Genomic DNA, 27,832 nt, shown 5'->3' on the forward strand with positions numbered 1-27,832 from the left:
GTTAGCAAGCAATTAGCTTAGATGCTCCTCTGTATATTGCAGGTGCATTTTACTATCTCTATTCAAAGATGGTTCATTATTGCTAGCACTCGTTTCTGTTCTGAGTTAGTGAAGACAGTACAAACTGTTTGGAAACAAGCTAGCTAGAGGCTAAAGCTAGCAAGCTAACTGACTGGAGTTTGCTAGCACTGCTTACTTCATTCAAAATGAGGACGGTCCTGATGGTGGCGGAGAAGCCTTCCTTGGCTCAGTCTATTGCCAAAATCCTCTCCAAAGGTGGGTACGAATTTATTGCAATAATTTGTCATGCCACGAAGTGGAATAGCTAGTTAGTCTATGAAGTTAGCACGAACTGGCAGACCCCAGCTAATACTAACATCCTCCGTCAAGTATCACTTCGTTAACGTTACGCTATAAAACTAACTAGTCTTATTTGGGCTAATTGAATGGGACTTATTCAAATTGTTTTGACACAAGAGGGTTGCACTGGCATATAGCCCTGACGCGTTCCCTTCTGTCTTATATGATAAGACGTCACGCCAAATTCCGTTAAAAAATCTGGCAATTAAACGAGACCTTGCTTATCGGCATAAGTAAACACATTGTCGAAGATTATTTAATTCCTTTTATTTAATGGGGAGCGCTGATAAATTCGGCAATCATACAGTCCATCAAATAGTACTTAATTTAAATAAAATTTCGACTTTTAGACTTGGTTGACATTTCGCTAGCCGTTACCTCCCAACACGGTATGTTGGAGTGACAGGCGAACCAGTAATAAAAGTTGTGATTTTATTGCAATAAAATGCTGCTTCGTATATCGGATGTATGCCGAATCGAAGAATTTACCCCAAGGATCCAGAAAAAGGGCGTAAGTCATGTTCTACGACGTATGCATTTTTGCCGATAAGCAAGGCACCAATAATTGCTAGATATTTTATTGAAATTTGGCGCATGACTCTCCATACAAGAGAACGGGCCATATAGGGGCTATACTATAATCAACAAATAAACAGCACAGTTGAAAGTAAATTCATGCCAACCAGGCTCTTAACAGCTTTTATATGGACACAATAACGATACCATTTAATGTAAAATGTCTTTAATTACTATGACAAGCTGTGAACAGGCATTTATGGTGACATTTTCAATGTCTTCTGGAAAATGACAGATGAATTATTCAAACAATGCATTCAGAAATCATATCTTTCCCTGGTGCTCCTTCTGAACAAACATACATTCTCAACCCTCGGTGAACTAGATCCTAAGTTGACATTCGAGCAGTCCCAATCAGCTGTGTCTGGAGGTGGCACATATACACGCTATGTTGATGGACTCAAACTCCAGAGAGTAGCTGGCCTTGGGGAAGCAGCTGGGGTTTTTCTTGAGGACGGGCATTCTCAGGGAGATGGGGATGGTCTCTAGGCTGGAAGCACTGTCCACCCCCCTGCAGGAGTGGCTGGTGTGGCAGTTGGCCTCATGGATGATCTGAGGCACTCGGTCCAAGTCGATGTTCTCCCTGGTAAGAGACGAGGAGCGAGGACGGGTCAGAGACATGCTTGCATTCAGTGTTTCAGTCACTGTTTTGCCACTTTGTTGGCAACAAACTAAATGTTCAGCTTCAGTTTAACGGATAAATAAGTTCGCACATACAAGGAATTCGACTCGGTAGGTTGCTTCTGTAGGGTTACATTAAACATGAAACAACACAAAATTATAAAAAGTCGTACATAAAAATTTAAAGTAGAAATTATACCCCTCCCAATCCCCCTGTAGACCAGTTCTAAAGTGAATATGAGCACATTTTTGCACGTTATTTGTATATGCCGTTTTTGTTTTATCTACATATTCCTGTCATTTTGTATATATTGATATTTTGGTAACACTTTCCAATAAGAGTCACTAAGTTAAGGGTTAGTTAATGCTTAATAAGCATTAACTAACCCTTAATTAACAGTTAACTAATGTGTAATTTACTAATGGTGTTCATGTTAACTAAGGTATTACTTTATACATTATTTAATAGTTTATAAAGATGACTATTAAATAATGTATAAATTTATACCTTACTTAACATGAACACCATTAGTAAATGATTACCAGACACATTAGTTAACTGTTAATTAACTTAGTGACCCTTAACTCAGTGACCCTTTTTATAAAGTGTTACCGATATTTTCATAATTTGCACTTATTACATGCTGCACATATCTCACATTCTTTTGTCTCAAAGTCCTACTGCTACTACTGCACACCCTCTCAAGGCTGTTTTCATGCTTTCATCCATACATTTCCACTTAACATATAGTGTTGAAATTGGCGGTCGGGTTGAGTACATTTACATACCCCCCTATTTGCTCTATCTTTATTCATATTCTTTCTCTCCTATTACCAATTGCTGCTGCACAAAGTTTAATCTCATCTTAAACGTTTGCTCTCACGACTCTCTCTCGGCCCAAACGCCCTGAGGAGAAAGGCCGGGGCACGGTGCTACTCACACGTAGCTCCAGGAGGCGACGCTGCGCTCGTTGATGCGGTGGGGCAGGTTGACCAGCTGGCTGTAGTAGTCCTGGAGGCTGGTGCTGCAGAAGGACTCGTCCACGCACTGGCTGCCCAGCGGCATGGCCAGGCACTGGTGGAGGGCCAGCAGGCACAGCAGAAACACACGCAGCAGCTGAGGAGGAGGAGGAGGATCTCAGTGTCAGGACGTTACTACAGTCCTGTCCTGAGCACTACACGGTGAAGCTGCTGTCTCCAGCCACTGTGTCGTAGGGTTCGACCGATATGGATTTCTGAAGGCTGATACTGATGCGTTTGATGCTGCCGATATTTGTTTTAGATTTTGTGCCGATATTCAAAATCTGTAAATTTGACTGTTGACACGCCAAAACATTACAAGTATCCAATGTTTCCCCTAGAATTGTATTCTTGTCAGGGTGGGAAAGCCTCTGAAACAGCATTTAGACCATCATGTGACACTAAAACTCTAGACTAGTGACATTTTTTAGGGTTAGTAGCTCTTTAAGGATACATTGGGATACATTACTGCCTTGAAATGTTTAACTGAAAACATTATTGAAGAATTAAATGATTAAGTGATCATATCGGAGGTGGATGACACTACTAAACCAAAACTAAACACAAAATCATCCTTCTGCAACCTGCTACAGCAGTGGTTCGCAACGTGGGGTCTGGGGACCACCAGGGGTCCTTGAGGGGGTTCCGGGGGGTCCCCAGCAAATTGACGAATTGTTAAACTTCACCATTATTTCATTTACAAGAAGTTAACACAACTAGAGAATGTAGAAGAATGACTGTTTTGATCATAGTTTCTCTTTTATCTCTCTACCTGCAATACAGATAGTCATGGAATTCTGGACAAAATCATATCTAACAATACAGATATTTTCAAATTTGGGTTCGAGAGACAAAAATGGGGGTCCGCGGCCCTAATGTGGACTAAATTAGGGGTCCTTGATATGAAAAAGGTTGAGAATCACCGTACGACAGGATATAAACCAACGCTAATCTACTCTGGAAACAAGCCTAATGTAACCTACATGGCATCCGTCAATCACAACACTTCAGCTATCATCATCATCATTATCACGGAGGCTGGTGCGTTACCTGGATCTGTTCCATGTCTGAGTTCTGGATGGTGGATCGGAGCGCTGTAGCTTCTGTCTTGAAGGAGCGTTTTTGGGGCTTGAGAGTTGATCTGTGTCCCGGACCTGTACCTGGCTCTATTTATGCTCCCCGGGGTGGGCGGGGATCCTGAGTGGCGTCAGCGGTCGGAGGCGGGGGAGCTGGACTATCGCTCGCTTCGGTTCCCACCACAATGCTCTCTACCCATGTGCCCCGCCATTAGCATTCAGCCTTGAGAGAGCCATTTCATTAAGAGTGGACGTCACCACGTAGCATTCAGCCCAGGGAACCAAGGCAAGAGAGAGAGAGTTGCACTGGAGGCCTTGCGTTTCCTGTCCAACTCTTAATTCTGATGACTCTTAAACCATTGTATGTAAACTTTTGACTGAGAGCTGACCTTTTGGAAACTTTCTAGTGCAGTCGGCCATGACATTTGGGCATTTTCATCTTTAAAAATGGTCGCTTGAGAGCCAAATGGTCTCCGGAAAGCTTTTGCTCAAGGTCAGTTGTGGAATAAGCAAGAGAACGGAATCATTTCAATTTAGACTTAAAGCTATACTCACTATATAATCTATGATATATTCTGCACTAATTGTCCCCCACCAAAGGGGGGACTATTGATCAGTCTCTGTCCGTTAGTTAGTTAGTTAGTTAGTTTGTTTGTTCTTTCGTTCTTTCGTTACTCACACTATAACGTTGACTTTGTGCCGCTAGTTAGTTAGTTAGTTAGTTAGTTAGTTTGTTTGTTCTTTCGTTCTTTCGTTACTCACACTATAACGTTGACTTTGTGCCGCTAGGGGGCGGCATTGACAATGAATGGGGACTCAGTGGTAAAGCAGGTCATACAGTTAAAGTTATCATACAATGTGGGGGACAATGAATGGGGACTCAGTGGTACAGCAATACAGTTAAAGTTATCGTACAATGTGGGGGACAATGAATGGGGACTCAGTGGTAAAGCAATACAGTTAAAGTTATCATAGGTAACATAGTAGTCTTCACACGCTACACACTTGGAGACATCAGACTGGGCAAACCTCTAACCACAAGACACTGTAGTTATTGTACAGTTGTTGGACTGTTGTACTGTTATTGCATCATCACTGCACTACCACTGTGCCTCAGTGTTGACTACTTATATCATATTACCACTTACCTACTGTGCAATACCATATATCACTTATCATTTAGCATTTTATTATTCATAACACTCACGCTCCTGGTGTTGTATGTTATATTGTATACTGTATTATAAATTGTATTGTAGTGTACATTATGTAATGTACGGATTGTATTTATTGCGTATTGTAGTTCTTATATTTTGTACTGTATTGAGTAAAAACAGGACAATTACAGTTACTACATATTAAGATATAACTTGTAAACCTAATTCTGAGGAGAGTAGGCAACAGAAATATATGGTCAATCTGTCCTTTCATTGTCCCATACCAAAATGCTTATACAATTTCACTCATATTTCAAGTACACTCAGCAATCACTGACTGACCCAAGGGTGGAACTACATCACTGGTGGGGGACAACATGTTTACTATTTGCTTGTTTCGCTTTGTCTCAGTAAGTTCTACTACTGTTACTTTGCACACCGTAATAATGCTATAATCCATACTTTCCCCCGTACTTCCCGTCATACGTTCAACTGAACATGTATTGAATTTGGTTGCTTTTATATCATCCCAAACAAATTAATCAATGAGTGACCAATAGGAATAGGCCTATAAAATGTTGAACCTTACCTTTAAATGATTGCACTGACCGACTATGCGTCCTCATCTGTTCTCCTTGACCTTCAGGAAATTGTACAAGTCGCAAGGGGCTCAACGGAGCATGCTCAGTGCACGACTACACCGGCACCTTCCAGGGCCAAACTGTGCGCTTTAAGATGACTTCTGTGTGTGGACATGTGATGAGCCTGGATTTCATCGGTGAGTATCACCCCATATTACATCCTGTTTCCCCCGGTTCCTACCATTGGCCACCAAACTGAAACATGTTTTCGTTTCTACTCTCTAGGTAGATATTACTTTTAATGGAGAGAGTGTGGCACCCAAAAAAAATGTACACTTAAAGGAATAGTTCACCCAAAAAATGTCATTTTGTCATTTTTATCTGCTCAACCTCATGCCAGTTGAAACACAGGTGAAGTTTCTTTGTCCACGTAACACACAGGGAGGTTGCCAGCACAACTCCATAGCAGCCTTCTCCAAAACAAGTCAATGGTGATCAGTTCTTTAGAGCAGTGTTTCCCAACCCAGTCCTCAAGGACCCCTTTTCCTGCAAGTATTGGTTCCAGCTCTACTCCTGCGCACCTGATCCAGTTAAGGTCTTAATGCTGATTGGTAGAGACAGATCTACCTGAACAGAGCAGCATGAAAGTGTGTAGGCCCCAGTGGGATCAGGTGTGCAAGAGTAAAGCTGGAATAAAAACTTGCAGGATAGGGGGTCCTTGAGGACTGGGTTGGGAACCACTGCTTTAGAGTTCCAGCATGCAAGACCATAACTCCTTCACCGTTCACATATCCAGTTATCTTTACTCTACAAATTTGCCACAGAACCACTAGTCTGACCGGATAGAATTTTCGCTATTTTTAATTTTTTCCGATTTTTTTTATGTTTTTTGTTGTTACAAATGTTCAGAAGTTTTCATTATCAACAATTTCTGTTGAAATTAAATTTAATGTTAAAATAATTTAATTTAAATATTTTCCACAGTACAACCTAAATAAAATTTAAGAAACTCTACTACATTGATAGATCAAACTGCAGTTTTCTGCAGTTTTCTAACCCTAATTACATTGTAATTAGGGTTACTGCAACTCTTTTCCATATTATTACCAGTCTATAAAAGCTTGAAGCCCTCTCATAGCCAACGATATCCCCTTTGTTACTTCACGTAAGCTAGCTAAGACTGATTAGATAATTTGCAAATTGTTGTCAAACTGTGTTGCATAGCAACAAGATTGATGTAACGCTCCTTGTGTCCTTTGAGCTCTTGCTCTGTTTCCAGCAACACTCACAGCCAAGCTTTGTGTTTGAGCAAGAGAAAGGAGTCTTCTATCTGACCAGGGGCTAATACAAGCTAATCACTGTTTAGTTTAACTTTCTTTAAGAATAGAGAGAAAAGAAGAGTTGTATGCTCATTAGCTTGGTCTTCTGTTTCAAGGGAAATACAACAACTGGGACAAGGTGGACCCTGCTGAGCTCTTCAGCAAAGCTCCCACAGAGAAGAAGGAGGCCAACCCCAAACTCAACATGGTCAAGTTCCTCCAGGTAGCGTTGGCATCCCAATGATTACAGGTTGACCGATTTTATCAGTTTGGCCAGAGCTGATTGCAGCCTTTATAAACATTCGGAGATTGGATGGTGGAAAAAACAAGTTCTTTACGCTGTTTGCAAGAGCTGTCACCCAATTGTGCTGTGATCCACACTGACGTTGTGACTTTAACAAACACTAATGGAGTCCTTCATTCTATGTGTACATACAACTGTTACTGTAATAACCTCCCATTCACATTTGGTATATTGTGTAGTTTTAACTGCTAATTTTCATCAAAGAACTGCAATACCCAGGTGGTGTTATGTCACATGACCAGGTATTCACATATATCGTGCATATGGTGACTGGAATATAAGGCTATTTTATACTTTCCTCTTCTTTCTGTGCCACGTATGCCAAAGCTTGGCCTAATAAATGTAAATTGCTTAGATTTAAGTGTGCTGAAGGTCTTTTTGGTCCAAAACAGAGTAGCCCAGCAACTGGACAAGTAATTGTTGAGTCATTGTTGAGTCATTATTGAGTCATTATTTATCAACAACCCTATCAAACCCTACAGATATATTATGGTCATTTTGTGCCATGGGACAGTAAAAATTGTTCTGCATCTTTTAAAAATGGCTATCCATATTGGCTGATAACCTGTCAACCTAATGATGGCTAACAATAATGAACATTATGTAACCTTTATATCCTCCCTAGAATTGTATCTTTGGAATATCACTTGAATTGTATCTTTCACACTTTTTCCAAATTTTCTGGTCTGAATCTCATGTCAGGTTGAAGCCAAAGCCTGTGACTATGTGGTTTTATGGTTGGACTGCGATAAAGAAGGCGAGAACATCTGTTTTGAGGTAATCCACATTGATTTTGTTCCTCTTTATCTTGAAACCCAAAGCTATTTAACATCTGTGATCGTCATAGCGAATGTAGCTAAGCGACTTTGCCGTATAGTGGCTGTGTTTACATGCACGGGGAATTTAGTTCTTAACCTAGTTACTCAGGTAACCTGGTTTTGGGTCAGTGCGTGTGAACGACACAACGGGTTAGAAAAACCTGGGTAATATCATACTCTGATATTATGAGAAACCTGGTTAAGATGCCTGAATTCTTCCCATATTAGACAGGTTACTGTGGCATGGACATATCTTACTGCTTTCACTTGTGGTTTTCTCTGTCTGTCAAACTCACTTGGACAGCATTATGGGTACATTTAGATAGAAAAATATAATTGCCTGTAACTTCAGGTTATTTGTCAGCTACGGAAGAGGATTAGGGCCACATGTGAAAAATTTATTTGAGTTCTGACTTTAAAGTCAGAATTCTGAGATTAAAGTCAGAATTCTGAGATTAAAGTCAGAGAATAAAGTCAGAATTCTGAGAAAAAAGTCAGAATTCTGACTTTCTGACTCTGTTTTGTCAGGTGAAAAAAAAAAAAAAAAAAGTCAGGTGAAAAAGAATTCTGAGTTTAAAGTCAGAATTCTGACTTTTTTCTCAGAATTCTGAGATTAAAGTCAGAATTCTGACTTTAATCTCAGAATTCTGACTTTTTTTTTTGTTTTTGTTTTTTTCACCTGACAAAACTTTTTTTTTTTTTTTTTTTCACCTGACAACTTTTTTTTTTTGGTGGCCCTAATCCTCTTCCGTAGTCAGCGGTATCAAGAAGATCCCGCAAATTTCTGTTGGGATCATCGTTTCTTTCCCCTGTATTAGAAGTAACCTACTGCTCAGTCAAAGGAGACTCACTCACAGGGTATCAGAGTTTCAGGTAAACAGCTTAACCTGACTAAGACCTTAACCGGAGTACGGATAGACACTAACAGGGTATACCTCGCATGTAAACGTAGTCACTGCTATTTTTTTTATCTTTTTGAGCGCTCATTCGCCGTTTCTCTTGCTTCCCAGGTTTTGGACGCCATCCAGCCGGTGATGAACAAGCCGTACGGCAGGGAGCAGACGGTCTACCGGGCGAAGTTCAGCTCCATCACCGACACCGACATCTGGAACGCCATGAACCGCCTGGGGGAGCCCAACCGCAACGAAGCCCTGTCGGTGGACGCGCGCCAGGAGCTGGACCTACGCATCGGCTGTGCCTTCACCCGGTACGCTGCTCTCCACAGCCACAGACACACCGCTTCTGCCAGGCTGCCATGTTGCACCGGACTCCCCATTGCCGTACCATTATATATTTTGGAGGGACGTTATGTTGTCAGGGTGGTACGGCAGCGTATTGATGCCACAGTGAGGGAAAAAAAAAATCAGCTCAGTATCTCGTTATAATGAGGTCTTTTTCTCGTTATAACAAGATATTTTCACGTTATGACATATTTTCTCGTTATTACGACATACCGACTTACCTCATTATAACGAGAAACGTTTCTCCTTATAATGACATATCAACATATACCAAGAAACTTTCAGATGTTATAATGAGAAAAAGATCTACAGCCTAATGAGAAAGCAGCCTATGGACATCGGAGAAATTGAGAAAGGCACGTTTACACGATATAACTCAACAACTCAGCAGCAATCAGACAGGGGGGGCTTCACGTTACATGGATCCATACCATAAACACATATGAGCACGCACGCACACGTACACACTCAATCAGTCAATCAATATCTCGTTATAACGAGAAAAGTTGATATCGCGTTATAACGAGATATCGTAACGTGAAAATGTCTTGTTTTAACGAGATACTGAGCAGATTTTTTTTTTTCCCCTACTGTGGCATCAATACGCTGCCGTAGAGTGGTTCCCATTAGCAGTGTTCATGCAGTTTATTGAATTTTAATTGAATTATAATTCTGGCCACATATTTAACGGTTGTGGCTCTTTGCAGCATGCCATGGCACGCTGCCCTAGCTCAGCGGTTTTCAACGATGGCCCATGAAGGCCACTCCCTGGTGTGAAACTTTTAGTTAGTGCTAATGCAGTGGTTCTCAACGTGGGGTCCGGGGACCACCGGGGTACCTTGAGGGGGTTCCAGGGGGTCCCCAGCAAACTGGTGAATTGTTAAACGTCAGCATTATTTAATTTACAAGAAGTTAACACGATTAGAGAATGTAGAAGAATGACTGTTTTGATCATAGTTTCACTGTTATCGCTACCTACAATATAGCTAGTCATGGAATTCTGGACAAAATCATATCTAATTATGGGGTTAGGGTTAGGGTTGAGTTATCAAATGGGGTCCGTGGCACAAATGCGTACTAAATTAGGGGTTCTTGATATGGAAAAGGTTGAGAATCACTGTACTAATGAATGAGCTGTTCTAGTGTTAGGTTGGAATGAAAACCCAGGGTCTCCAACCTGCAATAAGCGATATCAGTTATAACCAATTTTGAACCTAATATGTGCTATGTGAATAGTATATCTCAATCAGCGGGAGAAAGTAATGAGGGGGTTCATTTCAATAGGATTAATGACTTGTGCTTACCTACAGTGACAGCAGTGTCTGGTAGAATCCAGTGGAAAACAGGCAGTATGCCAGTCTTTGCTCTGCACTCATGTTAATTCTCTATCTGAGTGTTGAGCAGTTTGACACATCTCTGATTTGAAAAGTGTTACCGTTTCCATATTTCCCATTTCCCACTTCAAGTTTCATGACAATTGATCCAAGGCAATGATGAAGTTGACCTTTGCCTTCCTTTTGTTTGTCAAATATATTCCAGGTTCCAGACCAAGTATTTCCAGGGTAAATACGGCAACCTGGACTCCTCCCTGATCTCATTTGGACCCTGCCAGACCCCGACGCTAGGCTTCTGCGTGGAGCGCCACGACAAGATCCAGTCCTTCAAACCAGAGACGTACTGGATCATCCAGGCAAAGGTAAGATCCCTAGTGTCGGCCCTCTGTCGTAATACAAATATTCTCACCCACCGGGGGGGTATAGTGATATATGTTCTGTTTTTCTACCAGGTGTTCAAAGGAAAGGACAGCCCTCTGACACTGGACTGGAACAGGGTGAGGGTCTTCGACAGGGAGGTGGGTCAGATGTTCGTCAACCTGGCAAAGACCTCCAGGGAGGCCCTGGTAAGAGCAAAATGAAGACCTTTTTTGTCCTGGTTGGCTGTGGACTTTGTTGTCAGTATACTCAGAGTTAAGTCATTGGAACAAAGCATTTAAACATTAAATATGGTAGAATGACATTGCCGTATCTACTTTTTTCCTCTCTCCAGTTTATTGTAACTATTGAAGCAATAACAGGCATAGAGAGTCAAGTTCAGCAATTAAATTATGTCATAGACTTATCATTGAAAGAGTACAATTTAAAAAAAAAAGAAAAACGCTACTGGATTTTAAAAAATTACATCAAGCATACACTTTTTATATCCAAAGCATAATTACTACACTATAATATACAGTAGAACCATTGACTGCTCAGTGAATGTCACCAAGTGAAAACAAGTTGGACACTGCAGATTCAATATGACACATGAGTGGATTCCAGATTTAATGTAATTTACTGAGTTTATCCTCCTCCAGATAGCTCAACCTTATCTACTTTTTGCTTATGATGATTCATTTTACATAAAGCGTCAAAGTACTGTGCATGCATACATTTTGGGAAGAGTGCGTCACTGGGGATCAAACTCATGCAGTGTTCGGAGGAAGACCAAGTAAAGTCGGATGATGGTGTACATCCTCCGTCAACAGTTGTCATCGCATAATGCCGATCGGTCGCGATGACTTAAAATGAAACATAGCTTTTAAATGGGCGTCTTCACATCTTAAATTATACTGTAAGTCCTCACAGTCAAGACAAACCATTTAATCAAGATGATTTAAATTGGCAAAAAAAATCAGATTCGGTTCTTTGCCGATCCCCAACGTCTTTCTCCAATCCCCCGTGATCCAGAACTGATTTGGAGCTCACCACCACTGACTTCTGACATAAGCTGTGTAACGCTGCCTTTAACTACAGGTGGAGTCGGTGAGTAAGAAGGAGAAGGCCAAGCAGAGGCCACAGGCCTTGAACACAGTGGAGATGTTGCGAGTGGCCAGCTCTGCCCTAGGTACGTCTGCAGCAATTAACCTGAACATATGCAGCATGACATCTATCAGTTGAAATCATTTCCCTATAGCAATCTCTTCTTCCTCGGGTAACCACGGGTGACCCTCTGTGATCCCATGACTAAATTATGTGGGGTGTATGCATGGAGTAGTCTATTGATATGTTGTTAGTAGTCAGTGCTGGAACAATGCTGTTGCTGATGTTCAGCATCACATGTCAGGGCTGCAACAATAACCATATTACGGCCACAACAGTTGTTTTCCCCTTGTTTTATTTGTTAATTTATTTGTTTTATTATTGTTTTCTCTATTTGCGCTAAATGTTCTCACAAGCGGAATCTTACAACATAATTGAAATAATAACTAATTGAAAATGTTGTTGTTTCTCTCACTGTGATTACCTGCTGGGTGTTGCAAGAGTCTGAATCTGTCCTTGTTTGTTTTTCACTAAAAAGGATGTCCACAAAAAAAAGATGTGTCCTATGATGCAATGCAAATATCTGTTTCTTAACAAAATGTAAGGTAAAGTGATTCCAGTATGTTTTAGTGGCATTTTAAGAGTTTTTGAGCATATTTTGATGATTATCGGGATAATATCGTGAATCGCAGTTATTTTGGCCAGGATAATCGTGACATGAAATTTTCATATCGTCCCATGCCTACGAGCTACATATACAGTATGTAACTCACCTGATTTGTTCTCCATCTTTCTATCTCATCAAGTAGAGGGACTAGCTTAACAGTATTCAGGTATAGATTCTCTTGGCTTCAGCAAGCTACAGAAAACGCAGACAAAAGTCAACAATCGTTTAGTGTAGGGATCCGCATTTTAACAAATTCTCCAAATCCACATTCACTCACTCACAGATGAAAAATCAATGTTTGTGAAGCATAAATGTCATAACACATGAGGAATATCAGACAGTGGGACATCCTGTCCAGCTGAAATGAATGGAGCGTCCAGTTGCAGTTCTAGTTAGTGAGGGGAATCAGCGTTCTTCTGCGACTTGCTTAGTTGCTTGAGCTAACAGCACAGCCATTTTTTTTTCTCTCCCATAGCTAGAAAGTCATGACCGATGTTTTTGATGTCACAGGCATGGGTCCCCAGCATACCATGCAGATCGCAGAGCGCCTGTACACGCAGGGCTACATCAGCTACCCGCGTACCGAGACCACCCACTACCCGGAGAACTTTGACCTCAAGGGAACCCTGAAGCAGCAGGCCAACAACCCCTTCTGGGCACAGGAGGTGAGATGCAATAAAGGATTCACGGGCCTTGATTTGTATTTATGCTCACGGGCACACAGGCTGACAAATGATGCTTGGATGTGGATATACACACACTTTAGGTTCCTTTTTTTTTTTTTTTTCATTTCTTTATAGATACAAAACATGACATCTTATACAATTATCACACACAAAACATCCTACCATAAATACAAAACATCCATACAAAACAAAACCCAACATTACTAGACTTACATCAGAACATACAAATCAAGCTATTTGCTCAGTCCTACATATCTGCTATATTCCCAAATCATACCACCTATTCATTTTAACACCTCAGCTATCCAATACCTTTTCACGCAGCCTCTTTTGCAAATTCACACTTTATCTGTTCATTTTTATCACCTCTTTTATGAAATCCACCTGATGACTCTTTATTTCTTGTATAACTTTCATCTCTTAATCTGCACACCTAATAAAAAAACAAAAAAAACAAAAAACAAAAGCAACCTCCTAAGCCATTACCAACTATAACTATGAGTGCCCCTTAGCTACTGCCTTCATTACTCCATCCCATATAGCTTCAAATTGTGCTATTTTGTTATTTTCTATGGCTAATATCTTTTCTATATTGAAACAATAAAGCATTTCATTTTCCCAATGTTGCAGTGTTGGAGGTTTGATAGATTTCCAATGTCTAAGTAAAAGTTTTTTAAATGCGATTGATGAAAAAAGGATTATCCAACCCCAAGGGTATCTCACTGTGTCCTTGTATGCCACATCATGAAATAAACAAATGGATGAATTAAAATTGAGTTTTACTTGAAGTTCCTGAAGAGACGTTTTACCTCTCCAACAGGTGAAGGCTCTGCTGGCGGCCGGACTGAATCGGCCCAGGAAAGGAGCGGATGCCGGAGACCATCCCCCCATCACCCCCATGCGTGCTGCCTCAGAGGGAGAGCTGGGTGGGTCATACCTCTTATTTATGCTATAAATCTGACAGTGATCATCTGACAATGGTTCAAAGTCATAAATACCTATTAATGAAGACATTAGCTGTCTTCCAACAGTCAGAATATCTTTAATTATATTATCTAAACTTAAGAGCCAGAGCTTTAGGTTTCATTTAAAAGCTGCAAGGCTTTCAGACTCTCTGATATTGGAAGGTATGGAATTCCATTTTCAACTACTTTAACAGAAAAAGCTGATTGACCAAAGGCTGACCTTCTGAACTGTGGTACCCAGTCACGCCTCACTGAAGCTCTAGTCCCCCCCCTCTAGTTAGTATTGCTATTAGGGATGGTCAGGCATCCTTTTAAGGGAAGAGGTGCAAGATCATTGATCTCACACCTCAACAGTGCTCCCCATATCGGCTGGTGTAGGGACTGGGAAAGATTTAGATTCTGAAGTGTATCACTCCACATTCAGCCCCTAACCCCCGGAGCTTCCTGGTCTTGTCCGTTCTGCAGGAAGTGACGGCTGGCAGCTGTACGAGTACATCACGCGACATTTCATCGCCACCGTCAGCGAGGACTGCAAGTACCTGCAGACCACCATTGAATTCACCATCGGCCTCGAGGCCTTCTCGTGCAGTGGCAAAACCCTCATATCGCCAGGTAAGACCTGCCGGCCAGACCCTCAGCTGGCCTCTTAGGTCGTTTTCGTATTAGGTACGATTGCTTCGTACCGCGCCTGAGTACGATTGCCCCCCCCCCCTCCCCACTCCCCCGCCGCTCAGCTTTCACATTAGTAATGTTGTTCCGTACCCGAGTACCCTTACGTACCTACACACTCCGGTACAGTAGGTGGCGGTATGCACCTAGTTGGTTTGCGATTTCGCCAATAAACACGAAGAAGAAGAAGAAGAGTACACTTGCGTCATCAACTACGCAACATTTGCACTTTCTGATATTGCAGCCTCATTTTCTTTAGTTTGTCACAGCATTGTTCTGTTGTTCTATTGTACCCACACGCATGTAAATACTCTCAAATTAATCCATAAATCTCTGCATTTTTGTGGGTAATGTCCAGCTGTGATTGTATGTTTTCGTCTGCCCAAATTTCAAGTAAGCATTTTATTTCTTCAGTAGACCAGAGAGATCCTTTCGCGGTCATGTTTTGAACGGAACAGTCGAATAGTTATGACGTCACATTGTAAATAGCAGTCCACTTCCGTGTTTTGGTACAGTAGTCTTCACACCTGATGCGAACCGTACCCGAGTACACCTGAACCGTACTCGAGACCACCTTTTCAAGTGGACCTGGGCACGGTTCGTTGATCCGTGCCCGGGTCCAGTACACAGTGTTCACACTAATCAAACGAACTGGACTTTGGGGTCAAATGTACTCGGATCTGGGCCTGGGTCCCTGATGTGAAAGCGCCCTGGACTGGAGGTTTGCTTTTTAAAGCTGCACTAGGCGACTTTGCGTGTACTGTATGTGGCTCTAAATGGCAGTGAGAGGTAACCCAGAAATCCTTACATTACATAAGGATCAGCTGTTGCTTCCTGAAGTTTGCACCCCATATGTTACACGTTGTTTACAGATAGTGGTATTATGCATGTGTGCCTTTTATTTGTATTCTGCTCTTGCGGCATCAAATTTCTTCCTATAAGATACTAAAGGTTTCCTCAACTTGAAGAACAGCTAAAAAAAATAACTTGTCAAATCTGCTGTTGTGTCCCATGGGCGGTGGAGCTGGGAATATTCTACAGTGAAGTATTGCATACAGTAGCTGTAAAGGTACCAGGTACCTTCAATACATATTAATGGGATTGTAGGGTACAGGGTGACTGTAGGGTGATTTCTGTTTTAGAAATTTGGACCACAGTGAGGAATATCTGTGTCTGGAATATCTGATGGCATTTGATTCCAGTTCCAATGTAAATCAATCAGTGTAAAGTACAGTGTGTGCATTTCTCTGTTGTTTTTTTTCTGCCTAAATTCTCTATTGATTTCCATAGTTAAATTAGAGAAGATGAAGTGCAGTTTTTGTAGTTGGACAGAAAATGTGCAAAAAGTCAAGGGAGTTGAATACTTTCATAGCCACTGAAGTTTACGGTGAAAAGAATGTTTTAAAAAAGAACCTATAAAACTAAACTTGAATATTAGGTTACGGAATATCAATCAGTCATATCAGACATTCTAATGATTCTTAATAAACACTGAACTTGTGTCATGATATTTGATCATTGTAGTGACCTAACTAACTGTGTAATCCGTCCCCAGGTTTCACAGAGGTGATGCCGTGGCAGGGCATCCCCCTGGAGGAGGCCATGCCAGTTTGCGAGCGCGGAGACACTTTCACGGTAGACGAGATCAAGCTGGTGGAGAAGCAGACCTGCCCCCCGGACTACCTGACCGAGGCCGAGCTCATCACCCTCATGGAGAAACACGGCATCGGTACGCCTCTGCAGCGCGGATAAGGACATAAGAGTTCAGGCAAAGTCTCGGAGGGGAATCCTTGCTGCAAGAAGTGTCTGGTCAAAGCTTCCTCCAAAACACACATTTGTGAAAAGTAGACACTAAAAAGTTTGATTTTGATGTTAAAATCAGCTTTGAATGTCTCAGAAATGGGAAACTCCATGCCCTCCCCCCCCTTCTCTCTTATTCTCTTATTGGAATCAAACTTTTGAGTCTGTATTTTTCACATCTGTCTGTTTTATATGTATATTCAACGAGGAAGCCATCACATCAGAACATGCCACTTGGTGTGTCGTCAAAATTTCTTTCAAGATTTTGCTTGGGTTGCATTTGTACTCAAGATGCAAGTAAATACAAATGAATTGCAGCAACATCTTGATAATAATAATAATAATAACCTTTATTTGTATAGCACGTTTCATACAAGAAATACAGCTCAAAGTGCTTTACAACAAAGAAATTACATGCACCAAGTGCTTCACATAAAACTTAATAATAATAATAGTGAAAATAAGATAAAGATGCGAATAGAATACATGGAATGCATCTTCACATGAAAAAAGACATAGAATGAGCATAAAAACAGGGATAGAATGCCATAACCAATGTAAAATAAGATGGAGAATAAAACCCACTTGATAATAATAGTAAAAATAAGATAAAAATAGAGTACATAGAATGCATAAAATCAAGTAAAATACAACGTTTTAAAAGAAGTGCATAAGTGCGAAGCAAAGTGCAAAAAAGAGTTTCAGGCCTGTATCAGGAAAGTCATAGCTAGTTAAAGGCTAAAGTGAAGAGAAAAGTTTTTAGCTTTCTTTTAAAAATATTTAGTGAGCTGGCTTCCCTGATATCTATAGGTAGTGTGTTCCATAGCTTTGGGGCATAATTGACAAAGGCTGCATCCCCGATTTTCTTTCGGCTGTTGCTGGGAACCTCCATTAAACCTTGATGCTGCTCAGGCTGTGTATGTCTGCGTTTTGTGGGGGAATACGTACCCCACAGCTCTTATATTGCCCTCTCGCCTCCCTGCTCCAGGTACTGATGCGAGCATCCCGGTCCACATAAACAACATCTGCCAGAGGAACTATGTGACGGTCGAGAATGGACGCAAGCTGAAGCCCACAAACCTGGGCATTGTCCTGGTACATGGCTACTACAAGACAGGTCATTGCCTCATACAGATGTATGTTTTCCTGTGATTTGCACCAGTGCATCCTACTAGGTCTACAGGTTTGCACAATGAATCATCAGTGCACACTCTTGTAAACTACTTGACCTACAAGCTTTTTGGTTGACATGAAGTAGGAGGTCCCATCTAGTTGACTATTTGGGTCAAAACGGTCTAGCTGAATGAAATACATATATAGACTGCATTAGTAGAATTAGTAGGAATTCAAATTTCCATAGATGTTTAATGTGGTTAAATACTGCATTATGGCTGCAATTGAGAGTGGGCTAACTTAACTTAACCAATGATGACGTGTGTGTTTATGTGGATGTGTTTTGCAGACGCGGAGCTCGTGCTGCCCACCATACGCAGCGCCGTGGAGAAGCAGCTAAACCTTATCGCCCAGGGCAAGGCCAACTTCCAGCAGGTTCTGCAGCACACGCTGGACATCTTCAAGAGGAAGTTCCACTACTTTGTGGACTCCATCGGCAGTAAGTCCGCCGCAGCCGAACGAGGGCTGTGACATGAGCTAGAGGAGCCCATCGGTTCAAGGGTTTGTCTATAAAAGGAGAGACATGCGCACATCCGAGTGAAGATTTTTAGCAGGTGCTCCCAAATATTTGTTCACCCATTTTACAACGTTTCGACCCTAGGTCTTCAAGGCAATGTTTTGACCCCTAGGTCTTCTTGGCAGTGTTTTGACCCCTAGGTCTTCAAGGCAACGTTTCGACCCCTAGGTCTTCAAGACAACATTTTGACCCCTAGGTCTTCAAGGCAATGTTTTGCCCCCTAGGTCTTCAAGGCAATGTTTTGACCCCTAGGTCTTCAAGGCAACGTTTCGACCCTAGGTCTTCAAGGCAATGTTTGACCCCTAGGTCTTCAAGGCAACGTTTTGCCCCCTAGGTCTTCAAGACAACGTTTTGACCCCTAGGTCTTCAAGGCAATGTTTGACCCCTAGGTCTTCAAGACAACGTTTTGACCCCTAGGTCTTCAAGGCAATGTTTGACCCCTAGGTCTTCAAGGCAACGTTTTGCCCCCTAGGTCTTCAAGACAACGTTTTGACCCCTAGGTCTTCAAGGCAATGTTTGACCCCTAGGTCTTCAAGACAACGTTTTGACCCCTAGGTCTTCAAGGCAATGTTTGACCCCTAGGTCTTCAAGGCAATGTTTTGACCCCTGGGTCTTCAAGGCAACGTTTCGACCCCTAGGTCTTCAAGGCAACGTTTTGACCCCTAGGTCTTCAAGGCAATGTTTGACCCCTAGGTCTTCAAGGCAACGTTTCGACCCCTAGGTCTTCAAGGCAACGTTTCGACCCCCAGGTCTTCAAGGCAACGTTTCGACCCCTAGGTCTTCAAGACAACATTTTGACCCCTAGGTCTTCAAGACAACGTTTTGCCCCCTAGGTCTTCAAGGCAACGTTTTGCCCCCTAGGTCTTCAAGGCAATGTTTTGCCCCAAGGTCTTGAAGACAGTGTTTCAACACTAGGCCTTGAAGACACCGGTTCCACCCCTAATTCTTGAAAACCTAAGGTTGAAACATTGTGAAATAGTTGAATAAATATGTGGGAGCATTGGAAGTAGTGTGCAGCGTTCTCCCTTTTCATGATTCCCTTAAAGGATTCAAATTCAATTTGCTTTCAACCTGGTCCTTATTTTCCTACTTTTTGCCATCATGACAATTGACTGTGTTCAAAATTTCATCACGTACTTCACTGTAGAGCTTTACCTACGTCCAATCTCCAACATTTGAACCCAGAAAGCGATTAAAATGCGTCCTTTCAACACAATAACACCCACACTGCAATGGGACCTGCCTACATCCAATTTCTGTTTATCCATTGCATGAAACTTAGATATGTAATTTTAACTAGCGTGGGCTATTGGCAAGTAGATCGTTCAAGTACTCTGATACAGCGTTCATGCCATATTGGATTTTCTGCAAATATGATCTGCCGACTGGGAAAGACACTTTGGGTGTCAACACAAGCGGTAAACATAGCAGGGAATCCACCAAATCGGCAGTAGGTGTTAAAAATAAAAAAATGATCAGTTATAAAATAAAATCAGCCAGACCTAAGACAAGTGTGAAATATCTGCTGTAGTTTGTTTATGGTTGATTTCAAAGTCACAAATGATTTTTGATTGTGGCCGTTCTGATGAGTAAAACAGTAGCAGCGTTTTGTGATTGGAGTGAATTGATATAGCCGAGAATTTATTGTTATGAAGGATTTGATGGCACAGTCGTTCATTCGGTTGTGTTTTTTTTTGTAGGCATGGATGAGCTGATGGAGGTATCCTTTTCCCCCATCGCTGCCTCTGGCAAGCCCTTGTCCCGGTGCGGCAAGTGCCACCGCTTCATGAAGTACATCCAGGTCAGTAGCCACTGTGACTCCATCCAGTCAGCTGGGACTGCACACCATCTCCCTAACCATTCCTTTCTCTGTAGTCCACCGCTCCACTCTCCTCTCTCCACTCGTCTTTAGTGTCAGCAGCCGGCCCGTGGCCTCTGGTAGTCTTTTGCACTGAGAAGCAACTTGGCATAGCATGAAAGCCTATCCGCAGAATGAGTCATCGTCACTGGCCTGGATATCTCCCAATGCCGCTCTACCCCAGTAACCATGGCATTTAGCATAATTCCTCTTTGACCAGCATGGGCTACTAACCTGATTTATTTGGCTAATATTTAGTTTTAGTGGTATGACATAGGAAGGGGTTGGGAGTACCTTGAATTCCACCCACTGACCTTTGGCCCGCACACAGTACGCGCTGGAAAGCAAGTTTTGAAAGCCAGAAATCTCAGCACAGTGTTTCCCACAGATTGAGAACGTACTTGTGGCAGTGGGGAGTGCTGAATGCTGAGCAGCTTCACACATCTCCGATAACAGAAAAGTATCAACTTACTTTTTTACACACACCATTACAATGCATGCGAGTTTGGATCGAATTGTGGAATTGTGGCGTTTCAACTGGCATGAGGGTGAGTAGATGATGACTTTGGGTGAACTATTCCTTTAAGCCCAAAGTTAGTTCTCCAACCCGCCAATCTAGTAGCTAGTATACCCCCCTGGCCAAGTATTTGTCGAGTCATTAGTATTGATCAGCATCCCTATCAACACCTTGCAGATATATTATGGTTATTTTGTGCTATGGGGCAGGTAAAACCTTACTTGTTGCACCTTTTTTTTTTTTTCACAAGGTTTGCAGGTGTAGATCAACGAGTGATCTCTGTCAATAACATAACATATAGGTATACCAGGGCATTGATAGACTGGTAAGTAAATAAAACAGGAAATACTTACTTGTTGCACCTTTAAATACAAACTGTAAACGACGTCACTGTGAATGAGGGTTACCTAGTTCAAATAAAGGTTATGAATGATTGAATGAAAACGCACAGAGCTTTTACAAAAGGTACACGTTGCTTCTGACGCACGACCAGATATCACAGCATCATTAATGTTCCTCTGCTGACCTCCTGATGTCTGGCTGTCCGGCTCTGGCCTTCACCCAGCAGCCAGCTCCAAAAAAAGCTTTTAACCGCTAAAGCAGTCAAGCTCTCTTCATCATGCATTTTTAACTTCATGAATGAATCATGAGGCTGCCGATCTATTGGTCGTCATCAATCTAATTTGTATCTGAATATATGCGCGGGGGTTTGCGTGTGACTGTTAAGTGGTGTGTTCTGGTGGAAATGCTGCTAAGCGAACCACAAGGTAACCTCCGTATGACGTCCTCTGGGAGGTGTGTAACGTGATGCACTTCCCAGCGTTGTGTGTGTGTGTGTGCGTGTGTGTGTGTGTGGGTTGATCCATGTGCGTTGCAGATGTACGTTTGTTCTATTTCGCATGAATTCAATTACAAGGCACTTCCTCCATGACGTCAGTCCTGAGAGTTTACATAAAGAATCCAGCACATGTAACTACTCACTTAGTAGTGTGTTTTTGAATATTCTATTTCTTTCAAATAGAATAGAATTTATACATTTTTAAAGTAATGTACAAGAATTTGTCCTCTAAGAATTCTCCAGTGAATTTATCTGGGGCCAGTTGCATAAAGCTAGTTTAAGACTAGTCTAAGCCTTAGACTGGTCTTTGATTCCCAGGTTGGACTAGTCTAATTAAGACTGTCAGTCTGTTACTTAAATCAGTGGTTTTCAACGTGGGGTCTGGGGACCACCAGGGGTCCTTGAGGGCATTCCAGGGGGTCCCCAGCAAATTGATGAATTGTTAAACTTCATTATTTTGACATTTTAAAATGACTATTTTGATCATAGTTTCTCTGTTATCTCTCTACCTACAGTACAGATAGTCATGGAATTCTATACAAAATCATATCTGACAATAAAAATATTCTCAGATTTGGGTCCGAGAGACAAAATCTCATCAAATGGGGGTCCGTGGCTCTAATGTGGACTAAATTAGGGGTCCTTGATATGAAAAAGGTTGAGAACCACTGACTTAAATATTACAACTGTCTTATTTTGAGGTAGGAAAGATAGCCACCTTCCCCCTGGCTAATCTTGAGTTATGGCAATGAGTCGGCCTAACTGTCAGAGCGGGAAGTTTAAATACTGAAGCTGTTTCATACAAGATGGCAAATCTTTGGTTTTTGGGAAGAGTCTGAAGAAGAGAGCGAGTCTTTAGAGACAGAAACAAGCCATTAGAGATCTACAACAACCAAGAAGTAGTAGGAACAGGTAAATATAAATGTCTGTAGCAAGTTTGACTTAAAGTCACATTTAAGTCTAAGACCAGGTCTATCTTTATGCAGCTGGCCCCTGGTGCTACTGGTTCTGTATAGAGCTAATACTATTCAGAGCAGTATTTTTCAACCTTGGCGTCAGGATGCTCCTGTGGGGTGTGAGATGAGTTATGGTATATGACAAAATATATCTCTAAAACATTATTATTAAATTTTTGTTTATTAGTCTATAGGGAAGAGAGGCCGGGCAGCTGGGGGAGAGATAGGGGGATGACATGGGACAAAAGTCTAGTTCCAAGTTAATACAAGCTCTCTTTTTCTCACTTTTGACATAGTGCTGTCGTGTTAAGCAGTAGGGATGGGACGATATATTGAAATTCAATATATCGCAATACAAAAATGTGACAATACGTATCATGGGGCAGAAAAATGAATCATGATATTAGCTCCATGTTATTCTGCTGCAGTAATCACAAATGAGACACTTGACCATCACAGTTTCACAAGTTCTACATCTAAATTATATTATTGTCACTTTGTAATGACATTTTTACATTGTTGTTTACATTCTAGCGAGAATTGTGAAGCCCATATTGCATATCGAATTGTATCCTGAGATAAGCACATCATCCCAATCCTAATAAGTAGGACTAGAATTTATAACCTCCTCCTCTCCTCTCCTCTCCTCCTCTTTTCCTCTCCTTGTCTCTTCTCCTCTCCTCTCCTTTCCTCTCCTCTCCTTTCCTCTCCTCCTCTCATCTCCTTGTCTCCTCTCTCCTCTCCTCCTCTCCTCTCCTCTCTTCTCTTACTCTCCTCCTCTCCTCTCCTCTCCTCTCCTTTCCTCTCCTCTCCTCTCCACTCCTCTCCTTGTCTCCTCTCCTCCCTCCTCCTCTCCTCTCCTCCTCTCCTCTCCTCTCTTCTCTTACTCTCCTCCTCTTGTCTCCTCTCTCCTCTCCTCCTCTCCTCTCCTCTCCTCTCCACTCCTCTTCTTGTCTCCTCTCCTCTCTCCTCCTCTCCTCTCCTCCTCTCCTCTCCTCTCCTCTACTCTCCTCCTCTCCTCTCCTCTCCTTGTCTCCTTCTCTCCTCTCCTCTCTTCTCCTTGTTTCCTCTCCTCTCTCTTCTCCTCCTCTCCTCTCCTCTACTCTCCTCCTCTCCTCTCCTCTCCTCTCCTCTCCTTGTCTCCTCCTCCCCTCTCCTCTACTCTCCTTGTTTCCTCTCCTCTCTCCTCTCCTCTCTTCTCCTTGTCTCCTCTCCTCCTCTCCTCTCCTTGTTTCCTCTCCTCCTCTCCTCTCCTCTCTCCTCTCCTCCTCTCCTCTACTCTCCTTGTTTCCTCTCCTCTCTCCTCCTCTCCTCTCCTTGTTTCCCCTCCTCTCTCCTCTCCTTGTTTCCTCTCCTCTCTCCTCTCATCCTGTCCTCTCCTCCTCTTGTCTCCTCTCCTCCTTTCCTCTGCTCCTCTTCTTGTTTCCTCTCTCCTCTCCTTGTCTCCTCTCCTCCTCTCCTCTCCTCTCCTCCTCTCCTTGTCTCCTCTCCTCCTCTCCTCCCCTCTCCTCTCCTCTCCTCTCCCCTCCATGGCGGGACACACAAACACACAAACTCGCTCTCCAGTTACAGCAGTGGGATTTGGCTTGAAAACAGTGAACCTTAACCCCCCCCCGCATCACCTGAAGTCAGTCAGTATATCCATACATAATCCGCTTGTCCCTTCCGTCCCTCATCACCATCACCGGTCCCAACCTCCGTCTCCAGGCCAAGCCCAGCAGGCTCCACTGCTCCCACTGCGACGAGACCTACAGCCTCCCCCAGAACGGAGCCATCAAGCTGTACAAGGAGCTCCGCTGCCCGCTGGACGAGTTCGAGCTGGTGCTGTGGAGCTCGGGCTCGCGGGGCAAGAGCTACCCCCTCTGCCCCTACTGCTTCAGCAACCCGCCCTTCCGGGACATGAAGAAAGGTGGGGCACTTGACCGTGAAGACCAGAATGGAAACTAGTCACCAAGATCAGACGCAGCTGGATGAGTTTGTTAGCATTTTAACACGTTGGTGAACAGATTCAACAACAGATCCTGCTGCTGCTGTGATTTTCAGCTGACTGTGGGTCCAATGTTTTAGAACATAATCTCGCCAAATAGCATTTTTATTGATAGAAGAGAACATAGCGGAGGGATACTATTTAGGAGAGAGAGTTCCTGTTTGGGAGACCGGATCTACTTTTATTTTTAAATACTAATTTTAGTGTAAAGCAAGAATAGAAAAACAAAATGACGAAAAAAAGCAGGATCTGTTGTTGTTGCTTAAAGTGGTCATTTATAATCTGTGCTTTTTTTATTTTTTATTTTATTTTGGTGACAATTTTGTTATAATACTGCATTCCATAGATGTCGGAAAGTCGCAAATTCAGACTGACTCCCTATTAGAAAACATGCAATGGAATGTCAAGGGAAGGAAACTCAAGATTTTTCGGGAGCGTATCTATGTTCCCAGGGTCCTATGTTCCCCAGGTCAATATTCTGTTAACACACATTAACCCTCCTATTGTGTTGGGGTCAAATTTTCACGTTTCAAGTTAAAATATTTCATAAATATTATCCAGTTTTTTTTTTTATTGGAACAAGGCTTCAAAACAGCTATATAAACACAACAAAACCAATGGTTATCATTTTATTTTATTTTGAAGGTCTCTAAAAAAAATGGTTACATCTGTGGTGTTCCAGGTCAAATCTGACCCGGCAGAGAATATTAAAGAGTCTTTTTGATGATTTGATGATTTGGTTTGATGAGATTTTCAACAGCAAGGTAAATGTGGCCTTTGGACCACAAAATAAAAAAGTAAATGTAGATTTTGTGGTTATGAATGAATAACAAGTTAGTTATGAGGTAAAACACTATATTGGGTAAAAAGAATTGTTTTTTGAGTGTTTTGCGGTGACCATTATGTGCTATATAGAGCTGGGGAACATAGGACCTTGGGGACATAGGACCTTGGGGACATAGGACCTTGGGAACATAGGACCTTGGGGACATAGGACCTTGGGAACATAGGACCTTGGGAACATAGGACCCTGGTAACATAGGACCTTGGGAAAATAGGACCTTGGGAACATAGGACCCTGGGAACATAGGATCCTGGGAACATAGGACCTTGGGAAAATAGGACCTTGGGAACATAGGACCTTGGGAAAATAGGACCTTGGGGACATAGGACCCTGGTAACATAGGACCATGGGAACATAGGACCTTGGGAACATAGGACCCTGGTAACATAGGACCTTGGGAACATAGGACCTTGGGAACATAGGACCCTGGTAACATATGACTTTGGGAACATAGGACCTTGGGAAAATAGGACCTTGGTAACATAGGACCTTGGTAACATAGGACCTTGGGAACATAGGACCCTGGGAACATAGGACTTTGGGAACATAGGACCCTGGGAACATAGGACCTTGGGGACATAGGACCCTGGTAACATAGGACCATGGAAACATAGGACCTTGGGAACATAGGACCCTGGTAACATAGGACCTTGGGAACATAGGACCTTGGGAACATAAGACCCTGGTAACATATGACTTTGGGAACATAGGACCTTGGGAAAATAGGACCTTGGTAACATAGGACCTTGGGAACATAGGACCTTGGGAACATAGGACCTTAGGAACATAGGACCCTTGGGAACATAGGAATGGCTCTGATTTTTCAAGGGTTAGGGTGACTGTAAAGCAGATTTTAAGCAAACTGCTGAAATGTACGATAAATGAAATGTGACTTAGGTCTTAATGCACATTTGTTCTGTTCTTTCTGTCCTCCTGTTCCCTGCCGCTCTTCTGTCCCGTGCCACTGTCCCAGGTATGGGATGTAACGAGTGCACCCACCCGTCCTGCCAGCACTCCCTCAACTCCCTGGGCATCGGACAGTGCGTGGAGTGCGACAGTGGGGTTTTAGTGCTGGATCCCACTTCAGGACCAAAATGGAGGATGGCCTGTAATAAATGCAACGTGGTGGTGCACTTCTTTGAGCATGCACACAGGGTGCAGGTAAGAACGTTACTCTCTATTGGAAGCAGATCTCCACTTAAGTCTTTTCCTAAATGTTTCATTGTTTATATGGGCAAGTATGCCTATTTTGTACATTTCCTATAATATTGGTACATGTGTAATTTATATTCTCAACACTTAAGTCATTGAATACTTAAACTAGAACTTGAAGGCAAGGTTTGGAACGATGGGACGAGTTGTATTCCCTAGAACTCACAAAAGTGATCTTTTCTTTTACTTGGAATCGCGTTTTTCTTTTTTTTCTTTTTTTTTTCTTCTTTTTTTATCATTAGCGCTGCATAGGAAAAATGAGAGCACAAAAGCTGCGGCAGGAATATAATCAAAAGTTAAACTATATCAAAAATATAAATGGGAATGTTTACTCATCGGTCCGTGACGTATATTCATACCTGAAACCAAAAGGAATATGGAAAAGAAACTATTGTATGGTTAATAAAGAAAATACACCAAAATACTAGTATTTTAAAAACCCTAACCCTAACCCGTGTGTCCTGGGTGTTTGCTACTTTATCGACAGTCTTTCAAAATATCCAAAGCTGCTTTTGAATAGTTGTTTACTAGTAGTTTACTCTATTAAATGACAATTAATCGACTAATCATTTCAGAACTAGTGAGCGCCCCATTCTCCTATTTTATTGTAACCTGTTGATGTTTTTTCCTAAATATTTCAGTGTTTCGACTCTCATAATCTCTCCTGACTCTTCTTCTTCCTCTCTTGTCCCCCCCCCCCCCCCCCCCCCCGCAGGTGGCTCAGGAGAGCTGCGACGCCTGCGACGCCTCCCTGGTGGCGGTGGACTTCAACAAGACCCGCACGCCGCTGCCCGCCGGCGAGACCCAGCACACGGGCTGCGTCTTCTGCGACCCGGTCTTCCAGGACCTGGTGGAGCTCAAACACGCCGCCATGAGGCACCCCATGCACCGGGGGGGCGGGGCCAGGCGAGGGGGGCGGGGCAGGGGCCGGGGACGCCGCGGCAACCCCAAAAAGCCGAAAGACAAAATGGCCGCCCTGGCAGCTTACTTTGTGTAGCGTCTCGGCTTATCTGCTCACTTTAAAGACACGTAGTCTGAAGTTGTACTATAATATTTCATGTGTTAGTAAATGGACGTTTACATGATTACGTGTCTGTTTAATTACACTGAAATAAAACATTTTTTAAAGAAAGTTTACTATAAGCCTGTCTGTTCTCCATCATAAGATAGTGTGTACATAGATATGTTATGGAAAGTAAAATCATTTGAAAACTGTTCACCAGGGAAAGTTATGGAAGATAATACATGTCTAGATAGTTTTGGACATATCAA

General features: G+C 42.4%; 2 protein-coding genes across 4 annotated transcripts; one reads left to right on the forward strand and one right to left on the reverse strand.

Annotated features, from left to right (window-relative positions):
- On the forward strand, positions 1-27,664 carry top3b (DNA topoisomerase III beta). Of its 3 annotated transcripts, none has more exons than XM_071515291.1 (18): positions 1-276; positions 5,457-5,588; positions 6,827-6,933; positions 7,717-7,791; positions 8,843-9,039; positions 10,613-10,769; positions 10,860-10,973; positions 11,866-11,956; positions 13,049-13,203; positions 14,045-14,154; positions 14,659-14,801; positions 16,414-16,587; positions 17,647-17,775; positions 18,121-18,270; positions 20,049-20,149; positions 24,225-24,426; positions 26,322-26,509; positions 27,276-27,664. In XM_071515291.1, exons 1-18 carry the CDS (start codon positions 207-209, stop codon positions 27,555-27,557), a joined length of 2,577 nt encoding a protein of 858 aa, XP_071371392.1. In that variant the 5' UTR covers positions 1-206; the 3' UTR covers positions 27,558-27,664. The 3 variants fall into 3 exon arrangements, with proteins under 3 accessions (XP_071371392.1, XP_071371384.1, XP_071371401.1); XM_071515283.1 differs by having other exon boundaries at positions 14,045-14,150; positions 14,655-14,801; XM_071515300.1 differs by lacking the exon at positions 1-276 and adding an exon at positions 1,388-1,522 and having other exon boundaries at positions 14,045-14,150; positions 14,655-14,801.
- On the reverse strand, positions 1,291-3,642 carry LOC139641071 (interleukin-17F). The gene is made up of 3 exons (XM_071515311.1): positions 3,628-3,642; positions 2,499-2,674; positions 1,291-1,519 (listed from the first exon to the last, which is right to left on the reverse strand). The coding sequence occupies exons 1-3, from the start codon at positions 3,640-3,642 to the stop codon at positions 1,291-1,293; spliced, it is 420 nt and encodes a 139-aa protein (XP_071371412.1).
- Positions 27,665-27,832: the final 168 nt, after the last annotated feature.

This window comes from Centroberyx affinis, unplaced genomic scaffold (assembly GCF_046629955.1).
Source record: "Centroberyx affinis isolate AG114_WGS23_722 - 3 ecotype Tasmania unplaced genomic scaffold, CSIRO-AGI_Caff_v1 ptg000027l_1, whole genome shotgun sequence".
Classification (NCBI taxonomy): Eukaryota; Metazoa; Chordata; class Actinopteri; order Beryciformes; family Berycidae; genus Centroberyx; species Centroberyx affinis.

Coding starts and splice junctions, on each gene's coding strand:
- top3b (XM_071515291.1), top strand. CDS start 207: ATGAGGACGGTCCTGATGGTGGCGGAGAAGCCTTCCTTGGCTCAGTCT. Junction 18,271..20,048: donor CTTTGTGGACTCCATCGGCA/GTAAGTCCGCCG, acceptor TTTTTTTTGTAG/GCATGGATGAGCTGATGGAG. Junction 20,150..24,224: donor GCTTCATGAAGTACATCCAG/GTCAGTAGCCAC, acceptor CTCCGTCTCCAG/GCCAAGCCCAGCAGGCTCCA.
- LOC139641071 (XM_071515311.1), bottom strand. Junction 1,520..2,498: donor GTCGCCTCCTGGAGCTACGT/GTGAGTAGCACC, acceptor GTCTCTTACCAG/GGAGAACATCGACTTGGACC.